Source organism: Ascaphus truei, chromosome 1 (genome assembly GCF_040206685.1).
Source record: "Ascaphus truei isolate aAscTru1 chromosome 1, aAscTru1.hap1, whole genome shotgun sequence".
Lineage (NCBI taxonomy): Eukaryota > Metazoa > Chordata > Amphibia > Anura > Ascaphidae > Ascaphus > Ascaphus truei.
Genome location: NC_134483.1, coordinates 475,630,747 through 475,655,856, shown reverse-complemented (window position 1 = coordinate 475,655,856; position 25,110 = coordinate 475,630,747). Strand labels below are relative to the sequence as shown.

The following is a 25,110-nucleotide window of genomic DNA, read 5'->3' as shown; positions in this document are numbered from 1 at the left end:
GGATATCCCTACTTCAGTACAGCTGGCTCAATTAATGAGCTGTGCTGAAGTAGGGATATCCTGAAAACCTGGCTTGTTTGCGACCCTCGAGGACTGGAGTTGTGCAGGCCTGCTGTAGAGGTTTGTGAATGGGACCCTGAAACCCATAAGAAACCTTGCAGCCAATGTGGAGGGCAATTTCCAAGCGCCAAACCATCAGCAGGAAATTCAAAGATGCTCTGTACTGAATAGACGTGAGCCGGATTCAGAGATTTTGTCCCACTTCTGAAGAACGTAGCGGTCGCGTCTTGCATTGCATGCCGAAATCGGTTCCAAGACTTTCGTGTGTACCTGCAGGTCATTGGAATGGGCTCCTACAAAGATCATTTTTGTGAATTTCGTTTAAAGGATAGATTTATTCGTTAACCCTGTTCCCAGTAAGTCTGTTAACCTTGTAAATTGTGTGTATGTGTCTTCCTGAAATAAATTACAATTTATTTTACCTCCTTTGCTCAATCAATGATCCTGTTATACAAAGGTGTTGATAAACCTGGTCACCCGTGACACACCTTCATCAGGCTTGCTCCCATTTGCCTCTGGGAAGTGATTCTGTCATCCATTTTCTTTTCTAGTATGTCAGTGTATTCACCACCCAGATATCTCTTCATCTCTGATACCACATTATCAAGCAGGTGTTTCATGTTACCATAAAGGTCGCTTATGATGTTTTTGGTGGATGGTAGCGTCTCCATCTCTGCTTCACATTCTGAGTCTGAGGGTTTTATGGTGGATATTGGCCGTCGGCCGCATGCTTTTTTTTAAAAAAAAAAAGCCGTTCAGTTCACTCTGGTTTTTTGTTGTTTTTTTTTTTTGTGTGTGTTTAACTTTAGAGCTGTCTTGGATGAGGGTTCTAGCCTGATTTTAGATATGGGTAGTTTAGGGGCAAAACTTACGCTGTTAGCAGCCTATAATTCCAGGGATGGTACAGAGCTTGTAGGCTATGCTGCCATCATGGCTTGTGCCACGCATGCGCCTCCGGCAATTACATTGTTTTAAGTTAACAAAACATTTTATTGAGCTACATGAAACTGCCCTTTTTAAAGAGACAATCCAAGCACTACTTTTTAGAGAGATTTTTTTGTTTTTGTTTTAATATATACAGCCTTTGATTTCCTTTTTATTGAAAACTAATTACCTAAACTGCAGATCGATTTAGTTCTCCTGTAGTCGATCAGCAAAGATGCTGCTGGCCATGGTTCACTAAAGGTTGCCTTTCAGTTTCAATCAATCGTTAAGTCAGTGTAACTCAGCAGCTACAATATATTCTTATAATACTAAGCATTATCTATTGTTACAGTTTGCAGCTCAAACTGCAGAGAATATTGACAACAAATGATCACAAAAAGGAAAGTGTAACAAAGATTTGCACAGCTGGGGAAGTGGGCTATACCTCATACAGTAGGCCTATGAGCATCCTTTGATTTCTATTCTATTACAAAGTTGAATTAAAAAAAAAACCGCAGCAAATATCGAATACTACAGAACTGGTTTAAAAAAACAAACAAACAAAAAATCATGTAGTATATTGCCTGGATTGCTTCTCTAAAGCAGGACTTTATTTAGCTATCCTGTGGTTATAGATGTTTCTAAATGGCTATTGCTTATTATATATTTTATTTTATTCTCAGGCAGTGGAATCGCCAACACTTTATTGCCCATTAAATTAATATACGGATAAATAATGACCTTTCGGGGTAATTTGGAGCTGGACCGTTCAAGTAATTCTGTTGCAAACCTGAACTTGGTTTCAAGCACCACAGAATTCATTTTGAGAAGTTCATCCTCTCTGACTGAAAAAGTGAGCTATCCCGACCAGGTGTTCATCGACGCAGCGCAAATCTTCCAGAGTATTCACATGAAGAAACCTCCAGATAGAATCTTGGTGAAGTATGGCAGCGATCCGGGACTGTCCTTACCAGACTTTAAGGATGAACGAGCTCAACGTTTATCCTACGAACTGGCTTTTAACACTGTAAAATGTGAGTATACAGACCGTAGTTTAACGAAAAGCATTTAAAATCTTTTCCTTTGCATACAAATGTAGAGACTGCCCCGTGCCAGAGGATTATCGCTGTGGGGAATCCAATCCAAAAGCTTGAACTCTTTCTCTCCCCCTCCCCCCCCCCCCCCTCTCCCTGCGGCACGACTGTGGCAGCACCATCTCTGGAGCCGCGGCTTTAAGCCTCCGGTGACTGCAAGTCTTGCTACATCTGTACTTGTGCTCAGCAGTTTGTTACATACTACCAGATTCTCTACTATAGAGTACATAGAAGTACAATGCTCTACTTGACTCTGTCCTGATTTATTGTAATTTCTCTCCTCAAAATTTTATGTAAATCAATTCGTAGCGTCAAAAATACATGAAAAGAAAGTGAATGATCTAGGTGAATAGGTCAATACCCTCTGTACTGTATATGTACAGTTGTGTGAAAAAGAAAGTACACCCTCTTTGAATTCTATGGTTTTACATATCAGGACATAACAATCATCTGTTCCTTAGCAGGTCTTAAAGCTGCAGTTCAGTCAATATCCTGCATGTTTGTTTGTTTTAATAAATCAGTTCTGTAGTAAGAAAAAATACTTTTAGCGTTTTCTGTTTTTAAAAAAACAACTTTGAAAGACCAATTTTCTTGTATTCTATTTTAACAGCCATTTGCTAAGGCACTGCCCCTTCATGTCCTGTCACAAGCTCTGGCACACCCCTTTGTCAGCCCTGCCCTCCCTCTAGCACTTGTCAGTGCAGGAATGCTCATGAATATTCATGAGCTTCCACTGCCAGTCAAGCAGATTATAAACAAATGCCAGCTTTTAATATGTCACCAAATTTCGACCTATCAATACATGGAAAACGAATTGAGCTGCAGCTATACTGTTCTTTAGGTAATTAGAGATTGCACACATGAAACTATTGAAGTAAAAAAATAAATGTAAAAAAAAAAAAAGACTGAACTGCAGCTTTAATTAGGTAAATACAACCTCAGATGAACAACAACACATGACATATTACACTGTCATGATTTATTTAACAAAAATAAAGCCAAAATGGAGAGGCTATGTGTGAAAAACTAAGTTCACCCTTAGGAAGAAAGACCTCAGCAATGATCTTAGAGAAGCAATTGTTGCTGCCCATCAATCTGGGAATAGTTATAAGGCCATTTCCAAACAATTTAAAGTCCATCATTCTACGGTAAGAAAGATTTATTCAAAAGTGGTAAGCATTCAAGACAATTGCCAATCTTCCCAGGAGTAGACGTCCCAGCAAATTCACCCCAAGGTCAGACGTGCAATGCTCGGAGAAATTGCAAAAAATCCAAGAGTTACATCTCAGACTCTACAGGCCTCAGTTAGCATGTTAAATGCTGAAGTTCATGACAGTACAATTAGAAAAAGACTGAACAAGTATGGTTTGTTTGGAAGGGTTGCCAGGAGAAAGCCTCTTCTCTCTAAAAAGAACATGGCAGCACGGCTTAGGTTTACAAAGTTGCATCTGAACAAACCACAAGACTTCTGGAACAATGTCCTTTGGATAGACGAGACCAAAGTGGAGATGTTTGGCCATAATGCACAGCGCCACCACGTTTGGCGAAAACCACACACAGCATATCAGCACAAACACCTCATACCAACTGTCAAGCACCGTGGTGGAGGGGTGATGATTTGGGCTTGTTTTGCAGCGACAGGACCTGGGAACCTTGCAGTCATTGCGTTGATCATGAACTCCTCTGAATACCAAAGTATTCTAGAGTCAAATGTGAGGCCATCTGTTTCACAGCTAAAGCTTGGCTGAAATTGGGTCATGCAACAGGACAATGATCCCAAGCACACCAGCAAATCTACAACAGAATGGCTGAAAAAGAAAAGAATCAAGGTGTTGCAATGGCCCAGTCAAAGTCAAGACCTCAACCCGATTGAAATGCTGCGGCTGGGCCTTAAGAGAGCTGTGCATAAACAAATGCCCACAAACCTCAATGAACTGAAGCAACGTTGTAAAGAAGAGTGGGCCAAAATTCCTCCACAACGGTGTGATAGACTGATAAAGTCATACAGAAAACAATGACTTCAAGTTATTGCTGCTAAAGGTGGTTCTTTAAGCTATTGAATCATAAGATATACTTAGTTTTTCACGCATGGCTTCTCCATTTTGGCTTTATTTTTGTTAAATAAATCATGACACGGTGTAATATGTCATGTGTTGTTGTTGTTCATCTGAGTTTGTATTTACCTAATTTTTAGACCTGCTAAGGATTGTTATGTCCTGATATGTAAAACCATGGAATTCAAAGAGGGTGTACTTTCTTTTTCACACCACGGTATACAAAATACACCCCCCCCCATACATATACAAAATACACCCCCCACCCCAATACATGTAAAATTCGGACTTACCTTGGGGATGGTGTTGGAGGGGGGCACAGTGGATGCGGAGGAGGACAGTGGCACCCAGGCTATGGGACAACTACACCAGTCTCCCCCAAACATCCACCCCCGCCCAAACAGTCGCCAGCGGTAACCGGGAAGGGGGGGGAGCACCAGCAGCACAGCCACATTACACCCACCTCCCTGATCGAGGGAAGCCCTGTGCGCACCAACCGCTGGAGTTAGTCTTCAACGCCCCCTCCCCAAACCTGCCAGGGCAACCAAGGGGAAATGTGGCCGGAAGGGTCTACCACCCTCCCGCCAACTTTGCCCCACCACCCCATGCGTGCACCCCTCCCGCCCGGGCCGCAGTCATTGGAACAGGGGACTCCAAGCTGCCAGCTGGCCATTCTTCCCCACTCCCATTACCCTGCAGGCGCCAAGGGAACGAGGGACGGAGGGGAAGCGCCTGACTAGCCCGCACCCGCCTATCTTGCTCCTCCCACCCTGTGCAGAAGCCGTGGGACCCCCCTCTATCCCCCTCGAGCCTACCTCCCACCCCGGGCAGCAAGCGGGGATCGAGGTAAGGGGAGGGGATCGCCAACAGCCGACCCTCTTCACTGCATCAGCCTAATCAGAGAGGGGGATTTTTTTTTATTTATTAAAAAAAAAAAAAAAATCCTGGCGCCAGCATTCGAATTAAGAGAACCGCAGCATGGATCGCCAGCAGCCAAAACCGTGGCGACCGTATTTGTTGACCACTATATATTATATTCAAAAACGAATAGACGATACCGTTCTGTGGCTAACAAAATGCTTTTATTTGTGCGATCTTTCGAGAGACACTGATCTCCTCTTCTGACAGTGTTACAATGAATGAAGCCAAAAAAAGGGTTTTTACTTAAATGTGATCTGTGAATGAAGCCTTGTGCAGTATGTGTTTTATGACTTTAGGTGTTAAATGGTCCCTGACTGTAAGTTTTGTGTGTGTAAATATAAGTTTGTAAAGCGCCCACAGAGTATACAGCGCTTTATAAAAGTTGTGTGTTTCGTGTATATAGTTGTAGGTGTAGAAATGTAAGAGGGTGGTGTGTGTAGATACTATGTGGTCCCTATTGGTCTATAGGGGGAGAATGATGGTGAGAAGCAAGATATCCAACAATACAACTGAATGCGGGACAAGACCATGCCAGGACGCAAGATGCAAAACCTGCGCAATGCTCCACACAGCGGACACAATACACATACCACATAGGGATCTGGAGTACAAAATCAGAGGAAGGTTCACCTGTTCCTCCAGCAATGTTGTGTACCTCATGTGCATGAAATCCCCAGGGGGCTGCTACTACATAGTTGAGAGGGGATAGGGGCTAAACAAGAGAATGAATCTTCATCACCATAGCATCACACGTTGAACAAGAGACAGTCCTGTCGGCGAACATTTCTCTGACTCTAGCCATAAAATGAACGATCTGAAGGTGGCCATACTCAAAGGTAATCTTAGAACACCGAAAGACGGTTATATGAATACAAATTTATGCAACTGTTTGGGACACTTAACGGTGGCCTAAACAGACGGAAGTTTCATGAGTCATTACTGACACAAGTGAACTTGCTTCCCATGAGTGCTAAAGGCCATGTCTATACATACTGCGCTATATGAATGCACACACGGCTGTCTCCTGCACATTCAAATATACAATGTAATTTCATCCCTATAGACTAATAGGGACCACATAGTATCTACACACACTTATAGTAATGCAACACCCTCTTACATTTCTACACCTACCCACACCACTATATACACGTCCACTCCACACAAACCTTTTGTAAAGCGCTGTATACTCTGTGGGTGCTTTACAAATTTAGATTTACTTACACACACATCACTTACATTCAGGGACCATTTAACACCTCAAGTCATAAAACGCATACTGCACAGGGGGAGGGATAGCCTTCAATGACAGATCACATTCAAGTATACTGTTTTAAAGTAAAAACCCTTTTTTGGCTTCATTCATTGTAACACCGCCGGAAGAAGAGATCAGTGTATCTCAAAAGCTCGCAAAAATAAAAGCATTTTGTTAGCCACAGAACTGTATCGTGTCTTCGTTTTTGATTATTATGCTCGGCTAACACGGTTTGTATGTTTATGATGGGAAAGAATAAAAAATATCTATATCTCTCTCATTTGGGGACCTTTTATTTAATTACATATTTAGATTGCACACTCATATCATATATCTATATCTCGTTCTATAGAAAAAATTAATAAAGGACGCAAATAGGTTGACCAGTAATTAATGAATAATATAATATAACCAATAAACGGAAGAAGTCCGATAGGGTAACAAAGTTCCAACTTCTTGTAGTCTTTATGAGAATGAAAAGAAGCCACAATAGTGAAGTACTAAAAGGCTATTTTATACGCAATAGAAAATTGGCTACATACAATGTACAGTAGCAGATAAAATCAGGCAGTGTGGTATATATGTTATCACACAAACAATCTGAAGGTATATCAGCAACTCCCTCCTGGCTTTGGAATCCTCTGTCAGTGGAGCTGCTGCTCCTGTAGTGGAGTCCCAGGTTTGTGTGCTGTGTTACTGCCAGCAGTCTCTTTAGCAAGTCAGGATCAGAGAGTTGCTGTATCATAAAAGAGCACTAGCAAGTAGCAAATATGTGCACAAAATGTTTTCCTACGCGTTTCGTTCCTAGCGTGGGAACTTCGTCAGGGGAAATAAATAAAACTAACATTAAGAATTCCTTGACTTATTGCTTTATATTGAGAACGAGGGTATTTGTACTAAAACTTTTCATAAACCAGTGAGTTGCTGTAATTATATTGAAGCAGACCGCAACCATTTTCAAAATGGTTGGAAAATATACCTTACGGTGAGTTACGTAAGATTAGACGTAACTGTAGTGACATCAATGTGTTTGAAGAGCAGGCTGAGGCTGTTATTAGTAAATTTAAAGTTAAAAATGATAAAGATGGGGGCGTGGCCAGGACTCCAAGCTGATCGGTAGAGAATCAGCTAGGTTCCTCAGGAAAAAAGCATATCGGGGCTTAAAAAAACTCCATAAAATAAATAACTTGCTTCTATAAGCCACAGCATAAGCAGATCGGCAGTAGGATCAAAAAACAGACTAACAGCCCTATCCGTGGCCTACACCCGGCCCGCTGCTCGGCTCTCCCTGGGAGTCCCGACGGCCCCTAGGGGCTTCCAAGATGGCCGCCGACTGCGCGTTATCTGCCTAAGCGCGCCTGCACAGACCTCAGCCGGAGGGAGGACTCCGGCAGGAACAACATCCTAAAGAAGGCATCGGTGAGCAGACGTGCTCCGGCGGTGCTGCGGGTCAACGGGGAGTGCAGGCTGAAGGTGGAGACCTGCAGGCTGAGACTGCGGTGACCAACACGAGCCGGGAGGTCTGTAGTCGGTGGGTCCCGGTGGAGGGGCTGGCACTGCGGAGAGAACGGAGGGCGAGGCAGCGGGGTGCCTTTAGCGGAGGAATACCGCTCCGAAACGGGGAAGGGCCCCCAGTGTCTTGCGTTCGGCCTAGTTTGGGCAGGGCTGCTAGTTTGGGCGCTTCACTCCGCGACGCCAGTGTGGGGAAGTGTAAGACTCTCTCCCCCCGCCCCCCCCCTCCGCTTGGAGACTGACTGGCCCCAAGGGACCGCCTCAACCCTGACGGAATCTCCCCCCCACTATCCCAAACACTCTATCTGTTGGAGGATTAGGCCTATAACTACCGAGAGGGCCCCCACTACCCAAGAAGGCGGCTGAAGGCCTTTAAGACACTGTGGAGTCACACAAAGAGAGCCAGACAGCCGCTGTCAAGAAAATTGAGCAGCTACTAACTGAGATTCTATAAAATTTGGACTCGCTCCCCCCACGGGACAATCCCCCCCTATTGAAGTGGAAGGCACGCACACATTTAAAGCCTGGATGGGGCTGACCAAGATGGCGTTCTGAGACCTAGATTCTGTAATACCCCGTGGTGGTGTGAAGATGGTCAGCGCAAACCTCATGGACCTCACGATATCGATGGAACCGGATGGAATAAAAGAATGAGGATAAAAATATGAGAATGAAGCACAGTATCAGTGCATTAAATACACATGTGGGGGATGGGGGGAAATGGGGGGGAAGGATGGGTATGGGAGGAGGATAACGCTGGAAGGGTTGATATTAATTTTCCACTTTATCTAATCAAAGAATACATAAAATTATGGATTCAGTGACTCACACGGGCTTGTGTGGTGTCTCTCCCTCAACGCTGACTGTAGTGGATTATTACAGACTCATATACTCGAGTCTCAATATACATAAAACTCACACGGCCTGATGTGAGTCCTTGTCCTCAGAGGGTGATGTCCTGTATGGATGGTGTCTGGTTGTCTCAGCAGAATTATCCCCCGATGGGTGTAGTGTGTGAGTGTCTCCTCTCCCCGTTTCCCAGATGACCAAAAAAGAGTGTATGCAAACCAGGGTTAACAACAATAAAAAGGTCTTTAATGGGTATACAGTGGAGACATGAGCATAAAAAATGCAAACATGTGGTGGACATAAAAAGTATAAAACAATCTATGACACAATGAAATAAAATGAAATAAAGCAAACACAAGAAATACACTAACACTTGATGGCAAATAAAATTACCCAGCCTCAGCCGCTCGGTACACTCCTGCACGGTTTCCTCCTCCGTTGTTGCTCTCACTGGCTGGGCAATTTTATTTGCCATCAAGTGTGAGTGTATTTCTTGTGTTTGCTTTATTTCATTTTATTTCATTGTGTCATAGATTGTTTTATACTTTTTATGTCCACCACATGTTTGCATTTTTTATGCTCATGTCTCCACTGTATACCCATTAAAGACCTTTTTATTGTTGTTAACCCTGGTTTGCATACACTCTTTTTTGGTCATCTGGGAAACGGGGAGAGGAGACACTCACACACTACACCCATCGGGGGATAATTCTGCTGAGACAACCAGACACCATCCATACAGGACATCACCCTCTGAGGACAAGGACTCACATCAGGCCGTGTGAGTTTTATGTATATTGAGACTCGAGTATATGAGTCTGTAATAATCCACTACAGTCAGCGGTGAGGGAGAGACACCACACAAGCCCGTGTGAGTCACTGAATCCATAATTTTATGTATTCTTTGATTAGATAAAGTGGAAAATTAATATCAACCCTTCCAGCGTTATCCTCCTCCCATACCCATCCTTCCCCCCCCTTTCCCCCCATCCCCCACATGTGTATTTAATGCACTGATACTGTGCTTCATTCTCATATTTTTATCCTCATTCTTTTATTCCATCCGGTTCCATCGATATCGTGAGGTCCATGAGGTTTGCGCTGACCATCTTCACACCACCACTGCCACGCTAAGAAGGAGACGGGGTTCCCTTCTCCGAAGTCAAGCATCAACCACAAAACCATCAAAAAGGGCCAGTATATATTTCTATATACTCTTTTACACCACGAACACATCCATACAAAACTATTATTTTTATTTTTAATAGCTAAGGCGTTGCGACATTTTTTTCAGCCACAAATTCTAGGGAGCGCCCCAGTTCAAACAACCTCTGTAATACCCCGAGCAGCACTCTAAGCCTTTGAAAGTAATTCAGCTCTGATTATGCCTCTAAAAAACAAAACTACTGTCCCTTTCACCATGACGTAAAACGATTAGAACCATCAAAAAGAAGAAAAATCAGAATGAGTTTCGGGAATACTTTAGAAAACAAGGACAACCAACACCGGAGCAGGCAGAGGGGGGAGAAGATCCCTCCATGGAACGCTCAGACTCTGAACAAGCGGTGGCGATCGAGAATCTCCACAAAGGAGGACTTGTCTATCTTGAATAAAATTGAATCTGATGCAAACAGTAGTGAAGGATCTTAAAGAGAAAATATCCTCCCTTGGGGAATGCACTAGCCCCTTGCAATCCAAGTTCGACACCACAATCACCCAGCAATCTTTAATGGACATTGAGCTCAGGGAGGTGAAGTCCCAACTTCTTTATCAAAGACAGACAAGATGATGCAGAGAATAGAGACCGCCGCAATAATCTCTGGATGTGGGGGATCCTGGAATCTGAAACAGACATTGAGGTTCATAGGCAAATGGCTAACATCAACCCTCCCAGATTATACAGAGAAGTCTCTTACCCTAGACAGATGCTCAGAGCCTCAAGAATGAGACCCCAACCGGGAGATGGACCAAGGGATGTGGTGCCGAGATTCCACTACTTGAAAACAAAGGAAGCTTTTATCTCGGCGACTAGAGGTTCCAGAGACATCAAGTTCAAAAATATATCCCTAGATATACGCAGACCTGACGCCTTCCACACTCGCCAAAAGAAGAAATCTCAGAGAGGAGACAGCGAAATTAAGAGACCACAAGATCAAATATAGATGGGCATTTCCCTTTGGGTTAATGGTAATTAAAAACGGAAGACCCCAGGCGACGGCGAAGCCTTCCTCAACCATCTAGACCTGGGTCCCCCTCCCCCTGGATTTGTTACAGCAGATCGACAGCCATCGTTGCCAAACCCGGAGCGCAATAAGACAGAGTGCCCAAAGCTGGCGGTCGGTGGGTTCTCCTGAATTAGAACCCTGAAAGTTGAGCATAAACAAATTCTCATATAAAAGGACTATATGCTGAAGTGCCAATTTTTGTTTTTTTAGGTTTTGTTAATCTGAGATTGCACTCTAAGATTTGATGTGACGAGATTAGACCCGAAAGTATTTTAGGTTGATATATTATGGCATGCTTATGGGTTCGGGTTATTGCAAGGTTACGCAAGGTCTACTAGCGAAGTCCAAGCCCACGATATGAATACAGTTTAGTCTCATCTTTACGATAAGCCCAAAGAAACCCAGGAGATAGATCTTGGGCGACCAGTTGGGTCCTGGCCACCACCCCCAACTATGTCTGTGTTCTCAATGATACAGTTGCCCTTGTTTTTCTTCTCCCCCATCCCAGATTTTTTCCCCAAGGGCAGGTGAGTATTAGGCATGTCCCTTGGGAGACACATCCAAGCTCACTTTTTTTTCTTTTGTTTTTTTTTCTTCCTTTTTTGGTTTCCCCCCACACCTCCCCACCATACTTTTGTTTCCCCCTCCTCTCCCCCCTTGCCCCTGAATAGCCACTAGGTGCTGAGGGTCAGCAATGTAAGTGTAGATAGGTTCTAAGAGCCTGTAGCCCCCCTGGGACCAACTATGTGTATCTTCTAGAATCAGGCCGGAAGTCTCCCCCCTGTAATTGCTATCTACCACGAATTTATATGATTACCCAGGTCCCTTAGAGATGGCTCCCACCTCAAAAATAGTATCGGCCCCAAAATGCTAGTATTAAGAAATGTCAAATTATGATGCTGTTCTCAACCCCCCCCTTTCCTCCCTCCACTTTATTTTTTATTTTTATATAAATTTATCTACCCCTCTCTCCCCCCCACCACAACACTTGTACCCTGTTTTATATCTATGACTATGCTTGGATAAACAATAAAAATTGAAGTTGGGAAAAATGATGAAAATAATATTTTACAAGGAGCCCATCATAAGGCTAAGAATTTCGATAGGCAAGAACTACTATCATACAATAACCGTAAAAAAGCCTCTGACTTTAAATTTGAAAGATGGAAAATTGTGTGTTCCATTTATAACACAATATAATGCCATGGCCCCAAAAATACGTAAGGTTGTTAAAAAACAAAAACCTTGCTTTAACCCTTTGAGTGCCGCGCACCCCCTACAGGACTCGTGACTGAAGGGGAGGAGTTATCCCCATTCCATCCACTATCGGTGCAGATTGCGTCCTGAGATCCCAGGGTGCCAGAACGCATGATGTATTTGATACATCTCAGGGCATGCAACGGGTTAATTGGTAGAAGTATTCTTGAATTGTCTGCAACATAGTATCACTTATATCTCAGATATTAAGGATTGTGAATAAAGCACTTGAGAAATGTCACGGTCGGCTGTAGCAAATGTCGTGCCTTTGCGATAGGCCCCCATGGACGGACTCTGTTTTGGTCCTGCCCCTGAAACGTGGCCAGGGAGATGCAGTACTTTATTTGGTTTTCACCACTATATATTTGGGCACAGCGAGATTCCTTGGGCGGGCACCTGCCAAAAGCCGGCTCCACGTTGAGATGACGATGAACTAGAAAACCCTTTAGTGGTGTTGAGTTCAGGCACAATTTATGCAAATTGTGTCCTTTTCATCTTGTGTGAAGGTCTTTGCTCCAAGTTTTGCTGTGTGCTTCCGCTTGTGATTCAGGGAGTGTCAATAGAAGGAAATAGGTTGTAGTTCAGGGAGCAGCGCAGATTATAATAAGATTTATGAAATGCTGTGTCTCCGTGCAGACAGGCAATTGAGAAACAAACTTCTATTTGGACTTTGTACTTTTATGTTGATCCATCTCCCCCAGTATGTTTGTGTAAAGGTTCTTGTACAATGTGTACCAATATTGATATCAATAGCAACAGCTGCATCAATGCCAGTCTCCACATACTTTGTTACGGGCTTAGATTTAATGTCTTAATGAAGCTCAGTGATCGGGGTTTAGCGCGTGTTGCTGGGTGTGGTGTAAGACTTGTGTAGGCTATTTAAGCAATTAATCTAATAGATTATTATTTTAGGTCTCTCTCTTGGTTTTTCGCACTTCCAAGGGCCATTGTCCTTTTAGTGGAAGTGTGACTTAATAGGACGGCTCGGAGGGTTGAACTCACAACCCGTGCTCTACACTGCATGATGCAGTTTGGCTACATTGCCTATTAAATGCTAACTAATCTAACAGAATAATTGGCCTATCAACCATGATAAAACAGCATTTGTTTTTAATCTACACTATCGATGCTGTGATGCAACTTAGAATTAATTTGCATTGGACTAAACTTCAGTGCATACAAGAATTAAAATGCAGCATTGTGGCATCTGACATGTCAATATGGTGTTTGTAGGTGAGGCTTAACATCAGATATCCAGTGTTGTGTTTTTGGCTTCCTTTACCATCATTATAGTTTACAAAAAAGATTTTGAAAACCACTTTTAAAAGTGCAACGATCTTCCTTTACCAAATGTAATAATTCAATTGACAAATGTTTGCCAAGGGCCGAGCTCCTCATATCTCCTCTGAAGCCTGGCCCCACTTCATCCTTCCCCATTGCTGCTGGCAGCACTATCATACATCCCGTATCACAAGCATGCTTGCTAGGTCACGTTTGACTCCTCCCTCACATTCTCCTCAATGTTGCTAAAACCGGTCTTTTTTTTTTTTTCCCCTCTGTAAGCTTAACAAAAATATGCCCTTTCCTCTCGCTCTACTGCTAAAACTCAAACGCCCTTATTCTCTCCAGTCTTGACTATTGTAACCTTTTACTATCTTGCCTTTCTGCCTCTCACCTGTCTCCCCTACAATCTATCCTAAACGCTGCTGCTAGAATCACTTTAATCTCTCCTTCTGAAATCCATCTCCTGTCTCTTTATCTTCCTATTAAATCCTGTATTACATACAAAATTCCCCTATCTTCTAAGGCTATACAGTCTTTGGCACCACCGTACATCTCAGCCCTAGTTTCTCGCTATACGCCTGCCCGCCTCTTGCGTTCTGCTTAAAGATGTTTTCTGTCTGCCCTTGTGTATCGTACAGATTGCTGTAGCCTTGAAATTAGCTTTAACATTACAATACCAGTGAGTTTGAGAATTAAATTTATTGCATACATTATATATCGTTAATTATCAATAAGTTAGTATCAATAAGTAAGTATAGATAAAGGATAAAGTATCTGTTGTCTAAATTTAGCATAGGTTGAACTAGATGGACGTACGTCTTTTTTTTAACCTCCTCTACTATGTAATTCTTTGTGTGTGGCTATGGGATAAGTATATACTTCTGCAATACTAGAATATGCACCCCTAACGCCAGGGATATTAGTGGGTTAATTAACCACTTCCCGTTTGATTACACCCGTTCATGAGCTGTAATGCCAACAGGTTGCTATTTGCATGCTTGATATAGGGTTTGCTATAGATACACTTATTCATTGCATGGGTATGCATACCCATATACAATAACTAGCACCCTTTCCATCATCTTTTTATTGGGAATTACCCCTAACATTGTTTTTATTAGTGTCTGTGTACTTGTTAGTGCGTCGTAGTTAAGATGAATAAAATTTTATTATTTTTGGCCAGACTTTGGCTTTTAATGGTATCCGTCCTCCTACTGCAATGGGAGCAGTTACTATAGGTCTTGTGTATCCAATTGCCAGCGATTTGTGCAATTAATTGTATTTACATCTCTATTGGACTGAGTTCAGTAAATAGGGTTCTTTTTGGTGTTTTCTGTTATCACCCTGTTTGTTCACATACATGTGCCTTAAGCTTTCTTTATATGCACCGTCCTTACTATACAATATTACTCATATATATTGAGGTGAGCAGTTACATAGTTACATTGTAGATGAGTGTAGGAGGACATGTGCAGAGGTACACAATGGAGACTGTTGTAAGGGGAAATTATAACAAGGCTTTATTGTGCCTGTCGCTTAAAACGCAGCAAAAAATCAACATAAGCGAAATAGTGAGCCAAACAAAGAAAACCTATCTCTGCTTTGGAGACTATCTACACATGTAGCTCAGCCCTCTCTGACTGGGTTGGTTAGCTAGGCTCTTTACCAGCCCCAAATCATGGAGACATTTATCAATACACAGACCTAGATAATAGTCTCATACGAAAAAGTCTTATCTGTTAGCTGGGCTGCTGTAGGGGAAGCGTCTCTACTCTCCTGGAACCGCACCCTTGTGTGCACAGAAAATGCCAGGCTCCAAGTTTAGAATCTTGTCCCCTTTGTCTTGTGGTCAGCTTGTCGCTCAAGACATCTGCCCTTCCTTGGTTCAGCCCCATTGGGGACTAAGGAATCTCTCCTCTGTCTCCAAAGTTCAGCTCAGGTGTGAGCTAAGGAGTTTCACTTCCTGTCTCAAAAGACAGGCTTTTCTAAGCCATCTAATCAGGCAGGTGGTGTTAGTTAATTGCCTACCAGCAGTTAACCACCACCCTGCTGGATTAGAGGCACATTTGTGAACAGGGATAAGTCCCCTGTTACAATGAGGTTGAAAAAAGATTTCCGTCCATCAGGTTCAACCTATGCTAAATTTAGACAACAGATACTTTATCCTATATCTATACTTATTGATCCAGAGGAAGGCAAACAAAAAACCCCATTAAGGGGAAAAACTAATTCCTTCCTGACTCCAAGAATTGGCAATCGGATTAATCCCTGGATCAAAATCCTTCCCATGTATACTTATTTGGTATATCCCTGTATACCTTTCCCATCTAAAAAGATGTCCAACATTTTTTTGAACAAATCTATTGTATCTGCCATCACAGTCTCCATTGGTAATGAATTCCACATTTTAACTGCCCTTACTGTAAAGAACCCTTTCCTTTGTTGCTGGTGAAATTTCCTTTCCTCCAACTTTAAGGGATGGCCCTGAGTCCTTTGTACTGCCCGTGGGATGAATAGTTCTTTTGAAAGCTCCTTGTATTGTTCCTGAATATATTTGTATATAGTTATCATATCCCCTCTTAGACGCCTCTTTTCTAATGTAAATAAATCTAATTTAGCTAGCCTCTCCTCATAAGTTAGAATGTCCATCCCCTTTATTAATTTGGTGGCTCTTCTCTGCACTCTTTCTAGTTCCATAATGTCTTTTCTTAGGATTGGTGCCCAAAATTGTACTCCATATTCAAGGTGTGGTCTTACTAAGGCTTTGTAAAGGGGCATAATTATGTTTACTTCCCTTCCATCCATTGCCCGTTTGATGCAAGATAAGATCTTGTTTGCCTTTGCAGCTACTGCATGACATTGGGCACTATTGCTAAGCATGCTGTCTACAAGCACTCCTAAATCCTTCTCCATCAAGGATTCAATACATCTCCATTTAATTTGTAAGTCGCCTTTTTATTCTTGTATCCCAAATGCATAACCTTACATTGATCTGTATTAAACCTCATCTGCCATTTACCTGCCCACGTTTCCAGTATCTCCAAGTCCTTCTGAAGAGAAATTACATCCTGCTCTGATTCCATTACCTTACACAATTTACTATCATCAGCAAAGATGGAGACTTTGCTCTCGATCCCAACCTCAAGGTCATTAATAAACAAGTTAAAAAGCAGGGGTCCCAGTACCGATCCCTGAGGTACTCCACTCATGACTTTAGCCCAACCTGAAAAAGTTCCATTTATGACAACCCTCTGTTGTCTGTCCTTTAACCAGTTTTCAATCCAGGTGCATATATTATTACTGAGTCCAACTTTATTTTGTACACCAACCTCTTGTGTGAAACCGTATCAAAAGCCTTAGCAAAATCTAAGTAGACCACATCAACTGCATTACCCTGGTCTAGATTCCTACTTACCTCCTCAAAGAAACAAATAAGGTTAGTTTGGCAAGATCTATCCTTCATAAATCCATGCTGACTATTACTAATAATTTTATTTTCCATTAGATATTCCTGAATATTATCCCGTATTAAACTTTCAAGTAGTTTCCCTACTATTGAAGTCAGGCTTACAGGTCTGTAATTTCCCGGCTGTGATCTAGCTCCCTTTTTAAATATAGGCACCACATCTGCTTTACGGCAATCTTGTGGTACTGAGCCTGTCGAAATGGAGTCCTTGAATATTAAATATAATGGTTTTGCTATTACTAAGCTTAACTCCTTGAGAACTCTTGGATGTATGCCATCGGGGCCAGGTGCCTTATTAACTTTAATTTTTTCAAGTCGCTTATGAACTTCTGCCTCAGTTAACCAATTGTTCATTAATATGGAGGTTGTGGCTTCCTCCTGCGGCACTACTATTGAACTTGATTCTTCCCTGGTAAACACAGAGGCAAAGAATTTGTTTAATACCTCTGCTTTTTCCTTATCTCCAATAATCTGCCTACCCATCTCACACTGAAAGGGTCCTATATTTTCTTTTCTCATTTTTTTGTTATAAAGGTACTTAAAGAAAAGGGTTGACCTTACTTTCTTTAGCAATCCTTTTTTCATTATCCATTTTTGCTAATTTGATTGCCCTTTTGCAATTTTTGTTACATTCCTTATAATTCTGATACGATGTCTCTGTCCCTTCTGACTTAAAGAATCTAAACGCCTTCCTCTTCTTGTCCATTTCCTCCCCTACCTGTTTATTTAGCCACATTGGTTTTGACTTATTTCTTTTATACTTATTACCCAAGGGTATACACTGATTAGTGTGCTTTTCTAACAATGTTTTAAAGACTGACCATTTATCTTCTACATTTTCCCTGCAAAAACATCATCCCATTGTATTACTACTAGATTAGACCTCAGTTTATTAAAATCTGCCTTTCCAAAGATGGTCTTTGTTGAACCCAAGTATTCTGTTTTTTTGATAATTTATTTCAAATGAGACCATGTTATGATCACTGTTACCCAAATGTTCCAGAACTTGAATATTTGTTATTACTTCTACATTGTTTGATATGACCAAATGCAGAACTGCCCCTCTCCTGGTTGGTTCCTCAATAATTTGGGTCATATAATTGTGTTTGAGCACCCCCAAAAACCTGTTCCCTTTTGTTGTAACGTTAATCTCATTGCCCCAGTCTGTCTGGATAATTAAAATCCCCCATTATGAGGCGCATGTGCGACAACGGACTGAATGGCTGCTTGAACATTCAGCTCCGTTCCCAGCCGATACTCATTAATAAATAAACACGTTCAAACCTGGCGGATTCCGCTGAAAACTGACCACATAGCCCCCGGACACCTTCAAGATGTCAAAAGGGACACGATCAAAGCGCCCCTCCACAGTAATGACGGATTACTACGGCAAGGGAGATCAACCACGCGCCCGCAGCCATGAGGGCCTCCCGCCAAGCGGGTCCGAATCGGAGGCAGAGGGAGATGATGACAGCGGGAATAGAATTATGCGGAGGCGCGATATGCAGGAGTTTTGTGCAGATATTAAAAGATGCCTGCAGGCTGAAGTGGCGACCCTGAGAGCGGACATAAGCAGCATCGGTGCCAGGACTGACTCACTGGAAAGGAAGCTGGACACCACAGTAAAGTCTCTCCACAGAACGGACAAACAACTGGCCCAAGTAAAGGACACTATCCAAGACCTCTTGGACAAACAGGAAGATTCCGAAAACCGGGAGCGTCGGAATAATGTGAGGATAAGGGGGGTCTCAGAAGAGGATCCTGACCCAGAGGACTTTGTGGGCCGGTGGCTGACCCAACTGATGCCGGACAAGACGACCCAGGAGCTGCATCTGGACCGGTGTCACAGAGCCCTGAGATCCAGGCCACAGCAGGGAGACCCCCCGCAGGATATTATCGCCCACTTCCATTACTTTAAAATAAAAGAACTATTTACCCAGCTGACCCGCAATAATCCTTCCTTTGAGTCACACAAAATTCAAGTTTTTCAGGACATCTCCCCCACCACGTTGTTTAAAAGAAAACAACTTACCCCAATTACCAAGATCCTCAGAGACGAAGGGGTTAAATATCGTTGGATTTTCCCCTTTGGGCTCCTGGTATCCAGAAACGGGGTATCTACAACAATAAAAAAAAGCTGAAGATTGCGGAGCCTTCCTCACCAAACTGGGCTTGCAGGACAAAATTACAGAGGAAGTGGCGGGAAACAGATCAGCCCCGGACCCAACATGGCGGGAGGCAGGAAGATCCAACAAGAATAACCATGCCCGCAGTCCACGGTAATCGGACTAATAAAGAGACTGGGTTCCCTCACAGTTTATGTTGACCCCCCCCCCCCGCTCTCCGCTCGCCTAAAATACCCGTGGTAGCCCCACCGAGACCCCCCTCACACCTACACCCCCCCCACGGCATCCCCCCCCAGAGCCCAGAAGAGCCAAGGCCCTTTGGATTTACTGCACCACTTACCTGATTCCCCGACGGCAGCGGAGGGAGACTAGCGGCCATCTTGGATCAGCTCCGGTGCCCAACTGAGAGGGGGCGGCAGCGGATGACGTCAACAGGGAGGAGACTGCACTTCACGCGAGAGGTGCGCGAGAGAGACGCCACATCCAAGATGGCGGCGGTCGGGACGAGCCGGAAGGGGCGGGAACTGGAACATGACCCCTGGAAGTGGCCAAGCACCACACGGCGCCGAGAGGAAACGGCGCAAGGGGACATGCTAATAGAGCGCACATAGGCAATGGGATACGGGGCCCTAAGAGGTAGGACAATCGGTTAGCACAGAGGGCAACAGAGGCCACCCCTCGTGCGGACACCCCTCACACTGACACCCCTACTTCCGCTGCCGCCCCTACCCCTCGCGCTGACACTCCTACTGCTCCCGCTGACGTTTCTCTCGCTGACACTCCTGCCCCTCCCGCAGACACCCCTACTCCCATTGACACCCCTACTCCTCGCGATGACACCCCTACGCCTCCCGCTGGCATTCCTCCCGCGGACACTCCTGCTCCTCCCACTGGCGGGTCCCCCGCGGACACCCCTCCCGCTGACACTCCTACTCATCCTGCAGACACTCCTATTCCCGCTGACACCCCTGCTCCTCCCACTGACACCTCTACTTCAGCAACGGGAGCCATCTAGGTGAGGGGGAGGGGAGGAGTGGGAGGGGAGGGAGATAAAGGCTGGAGCACCCGCTGAAGCAGGGGTTCACACAGTAATAGCGAGAGGCAAGAGAAAGTGGAGAATATAGACATAGGCAGACGGGGAGACCAGAGGGGCAGGAGTTGGAGGCTCCAAAGCAGGGATCTAGGAGGGTGAAAGAAACATAAGGCAAAGGCAGACGGGGAGGCTTAGGGGTTGGACCTGACGCGCAGACACCACAGGGGGGGAGGTTAAGTTTAGGGCAGCTAAGCTGAACTCGGGCGAAGCTAAGAGTTAAAGGGGTCGGGTAAATAATCACGGGATTTAGCAGAGAGCTTGGGCCTAGCAGGCATTACAAGAGGCAATTTTGAAAAGAGCTACAGAGGAATGGGGGTCAAGTTGAGGAAAGTTACTGTTATAAGGTCAGATCTTTAGTTTACGTACACTATCTTAAACATGAAGGTTGATTAAAAGTCAGGTTTGGACTAACAAAGTTGCTAGTTAATCGGCTGGGACGGCGGTCCTACAGTCGTCGTGCGTGTCTACCCTCGGGCTGGGGCAGTTGCCCTAGAACCTGAGGAAGCCCTGGGGACGAGGCGGGGCAACATGGCCCTTTGGAGAAGGAAGGAGACGGAGGGCGTGTTCCAGAGATCCGCAGCCCCACAGGCAAGGGAGAGACAGCGGTCCTATGCCGCTGATCAATCTCCCCAGTTGATATGTGTTGTTTACGTGTTTTTCCTCTGCCCTTATGTGTCCCATGTACCTACTGTGTCTACCCTCCCCCACATTGTCTCCTACACGAGCCCTGCACAGAGCTGAGTACTGCAGAGGAACAGAAGCGGCACCGTAGTGGCCCGACACATCCAAGAGCAACACTAGGAAAACAAGGTCAGTTCCCCACACCAACATGCCTCTAACCTTTATATCCCACAACACTAAGGGACTAAACTCCCCATGCAAACGAAGGATAGCACTCACTGATTACAAAAAAAAGAGAGCGGACTTCATCCTACTCCAGGAAACGCATTTCAGTACCACTAGTGCTCCCAAATATTTCGACAAACAATATAACCAAGAATTTCTATCCTCCGCTCCAGAAAAGAAAAGGGGGGTAGCAATCCTAGTCCATAATAGAGTAGGCCTAGTAGTAGATAAGGTAAAGAAAGACCGAGAGGGTAGGTTCCTGATGCTCATAGGATCCATCAATGCGCTCCCCATAACAATAGCCACGCTGTATGCCCCTAACACCCACGAGGCAGAATTCTTCACGAAGACATTCTGCGTTATAAAAAAATTTAGCGAAGGAGCCGTAATCCTAGGCGGGGACTTCAACGTGGCTATGAACACAACCCTAGATCGCTCAGGTTCTCACAAGCGCAGAGCCAATCCCCGACCTTCCGCGCTAGAGCAAGGTTTAAAGGATCTCCAACTAATAGACGCATGAAGAGAAATCCACCCGCTAGAAAAACTTTACACTTTCTACTCACACCCACATGACTCATTTAGTAGAATCGATTACTTCTTTATATCTAGCAGACTGGTCTCCGCGGTCACCCATACGGGGATCCATGATATTTCATGGTCGGACCATGCACCGATCGAGCTAAGGTGCGCGCAGATAGGGCTGGAAAGGCCAAGAGCAAATTGGAAACTAAATGACTCCCTCCTAAAGATCCCAGACCTTGAGAGAAAGATCAAAGAGGAGATTAAATACTTCTTCAGTGAAAATAAAGACAGCGTTGACTCACATATAACCCTCTGGGAGGCTCACAAAGCAACACTGAGGGGGGTTTTGATTAGTATGGGAGCCCGCAAGAAAAAGGAGCGCAACGCAAAAATTATTAAGGTGCAAGCAGAACTAAAACAGCACAACAACATAGGCGGTCACCTGATGCAGAGACCCTGCAACAAATTAAAGACACCCAGACTAAACTAAATCTTCTGCTCACCTCCCAGGCTGAGAAAGCGTTAAGTTGGTCAAAGAGAAGATTTTTCGAGAAAGCAAACAAACCAGATACCTTATTAGCCAATATGATTAACTCCAAAACGCACAATTATAGTATCCAAGCGTTACGACGCGAATCAGGGGAAATTACTGCCAACCCCAAGCAAATTGTAAGGGAATTTAAAGATTTCTACGCAAAATTATATGACGGGGATAAATTAACCAGATCACCAGCGAACAAGGTAGCCCTGGAGAATTTTCTGGCAAGCTCAAATATACCCTGCTTGAGCGGGGTGGACAGAGAGGTGATGGGTAGAGATTTTACAATGGAGGAATTATCGGAGGTTATGAAAAACCTGAAACCCTCTAAAGCCCCGGGCCCCGACGGGTACTCAAATCTTTACTACAAAAAGTTTAGGAAACAACTGGCCCCCTATTTACTACGTATGTTTAACCAAGTGTTGAACGGATCCCCGTTCCCTAGCCAAATGCTCCAAGCGTCCATTTCAGTAATACACAAGACAGGGAAAGACCCTCAGGACTGTAAAAGCTACAGACCTATATCCCTCATTAATTCGGACATCAAAATCTATTCCAAATTACTGGCCAATAGAGTGAGTCTTATCCTACCCAGACTGGTGCACCCAGATCAAGTCGGGTTTATCCAGGGTCGACAAGCATCGGATAATACCCGACTGATTATTGATCTTATAGAAATAGCCAATCACAACGATATACCTGTTATGGCGCTCAGTCTGGATGCGGAAAAAGCGTTTGATAGGATAGACTGGCCATACCTGGAGGCCACGCTTGGAGCGTTCGGAATGGGCAACAAATTAATAAAAGCTATATTCGCGCTATATTCGACCCCGTCGGCTACGGTTACCCACCAGGGATTAGCTTCGGATCCCTTTCAAATCAAGAGTGGTACGCGACAGGGATGCCCGCTCTCCCCCCTCCTCTTTGCACTGTGTATGGAGCCGCTGGCGGCCCAGATCCGGGATAGCAAAGATATCTCAGGTATTGCCATCGGAAACCAGACGCATAAGGTGGCACTCTATGCGGATGACGTGTTCCTGACAATATCCAGGCCCCTCACCTCTTTGCCGAACCTGCTCGAACTATTGGGACGGTTCAATAGGGTCTCCGGGTTCAAAATAAATCAGAGCAAATCGGAGGCTATTAACATAAACCTCCCCAAACACGTGGAAAAATTAATTGCCCTTAACTTCAATTTCCGCTGGCAGAAACAACAAATCAAATACTTAGGGGTCAATATCACACGGACATATAATACCATCGGCCACGCCAATTACCCGCGACTGATGCGGACCCTGAGAGAGGATCTCCATAAGTGGGCTAAAAATAAAATCTCATGGATTGGCAAAATCCACTGCGTAAAAATGAATTTGCTCCCTCGCCTCTGTGCCTTTAAATTTGAAGGAAACTCTCTCCCTCCAAACTGAGATAGATAAGTTTATCTGGGGAGGCAAAAAGGCGAGAGTGAGCAAACAGATAATGCGCACACAAACAGGGGCGGGAGGGCTAGCGGTACCTTGTTTATCATACTACCGTGCGGCTCAATTATTTCAAATTGTTCAATGGCACACTAACCCCGACTCTAATAGATGGGTCGCGTTAGAGCGAGAGCATGCTCCCCATTGGAATTAGAGCACCTGATTTGGTACCCCAAGAAGGTGCGCAATAGCACCAAACTGCCGTTATCCTCAATGACCAACTCGCTGTCTATCTGGGCAGGCGCGAGGCTTAAGTGTGGCCTGACTAGCAGGGCATCGGGCATGACACCAATTTGGAATAACCCCCTCTTTGCTCCGGGTCAGTCCAGCACAGATTTCTCTATCTGGAAACAAAATAACATAAAGCGTTTGGTAGATCTCGAGGGGAGACAAGGCATAAAATTTTTCGAAATAGTCAAATCCGACCACCATATCCCTAATGCTGAGATCTTTAGGTACCTCCAGATCAGGGCGTTCTATCAAAAAGTTCAGCCAAAGTCCCCTATGACAAATTTCGAAAAGCTCTGTCGATCAGGGACATCCACTGTGAGACTCACATCGCAGATGTATAAGGAAGTGACCGGTCCTAGTACGACAGTAAAGGACAAAACCAGATACATGACTCAATGGGAAACAGACCTAGGCGAGGAGCTGGAGGTAGAGGACTGGACGAAGATAGTGACGGCAACCTCCAAAAGCTCTATGTGCACAACCTTAAGGGAGAACGCATATAAGGTAATGATGCGCTGGTACCATACTCCCGCAAAATTAGCCAAATTCATGCCCAGTTACTCCCCATTGTGTCCGAGACAATGTGGACAGCAGGCAGACTTGTTGCACATGCTGTGGTCCTGCCCCAAAATCGTCCCAGTCTGGGACTCAATTAAAGACTGGTTGAACATAATTACAGGTAAACCCGTCCCATTAGACCCATGGCTGTTCCTCCTGAACAGGCCAGCAATCGGGTTCACCAAAGGAGAAAACAAGCTGATAGCTCACTTTGCTATGGCGATGAGGGGGGAGACTGCAGCACGCTGGAAACAAAACATAATCCCTTCAATTCCAAACATTAGACATAGAATTTGGACGGTATGCCAGATGGAAATGCTAACAAGCTTGGTCAATGACACCGGCGAAAATTTTGAAAAAGTCTGGGCACCATGGTTAGCCCAGAAAGAAATTCGGGGAGTGGAGAGGACCTCAATTTGGCTTTAATATGGGCAAATGCGTTCTCCCATGAGGGAGTGCTCAATGACAGAACCTACAACACACTTAGATAGGGCACCCCCCCCGCCCCCCCCCCCCACCTCAAAACCCCGCATTACCCGGATGAGACCCATAAGAAAATGACAGAGACAAATCAGTTAAGAATTAGCTGTCCTACGGGGTACGCATAAAGTCCTCAGACGCAGAGAACCAGCATGGGGGAGGCAGAAGCGAAACCACGGAAGGAGACCCCCCCCTCCTTTCTCTCTTTTCTTTTTCCATTCCCCTTGTCTGTCTTCCCCCCCACCCCCCTTCGACTCCTAGCCGGAGATCCCCCCCAGTATGTCTGTCGGTCTTCCCCGTATGTCCAAAGACGTCCACCAATTTACAATGAGGATTG

General features: G+C 44.5%; 1 protein-coding gene across 8 annotated transcripts in view; it reads left to right on the top strand.

Moving 5' to 3' along the window:
• Nucleotides 1-25,110, top strand: part of NSUN7 (NOP2/Sun RNA methyltransferase family member 7) — a 149,290-nt gene that overhangs the window by 33,798 nt on the left and 90,382 nt on the right. For 7 of the 8 annotated variants that reach the window (XR_012787615.1, XM_075567520.1, XM_075567510.1 and 4 more), the window contains exon 2: nucleotides 1,668-2,018. The exons of the other annotated variant lie outside the window; for it this stretch is intronic. Coding sequence is in view for 6 of the 7 variants with exons in the window: in XM_075567520.1 (XP_075423635.1) it covers nucleotides 1,721-2,018 (298 nt within the window). In the remaining variant the exon portion in view is untranslated. The remainder of the gene's footprint in view (nucleotides 1-1,667; nucleotides 2,019-25,110) is intronic. 8 annotated transcript variants of the gene reach the window in all.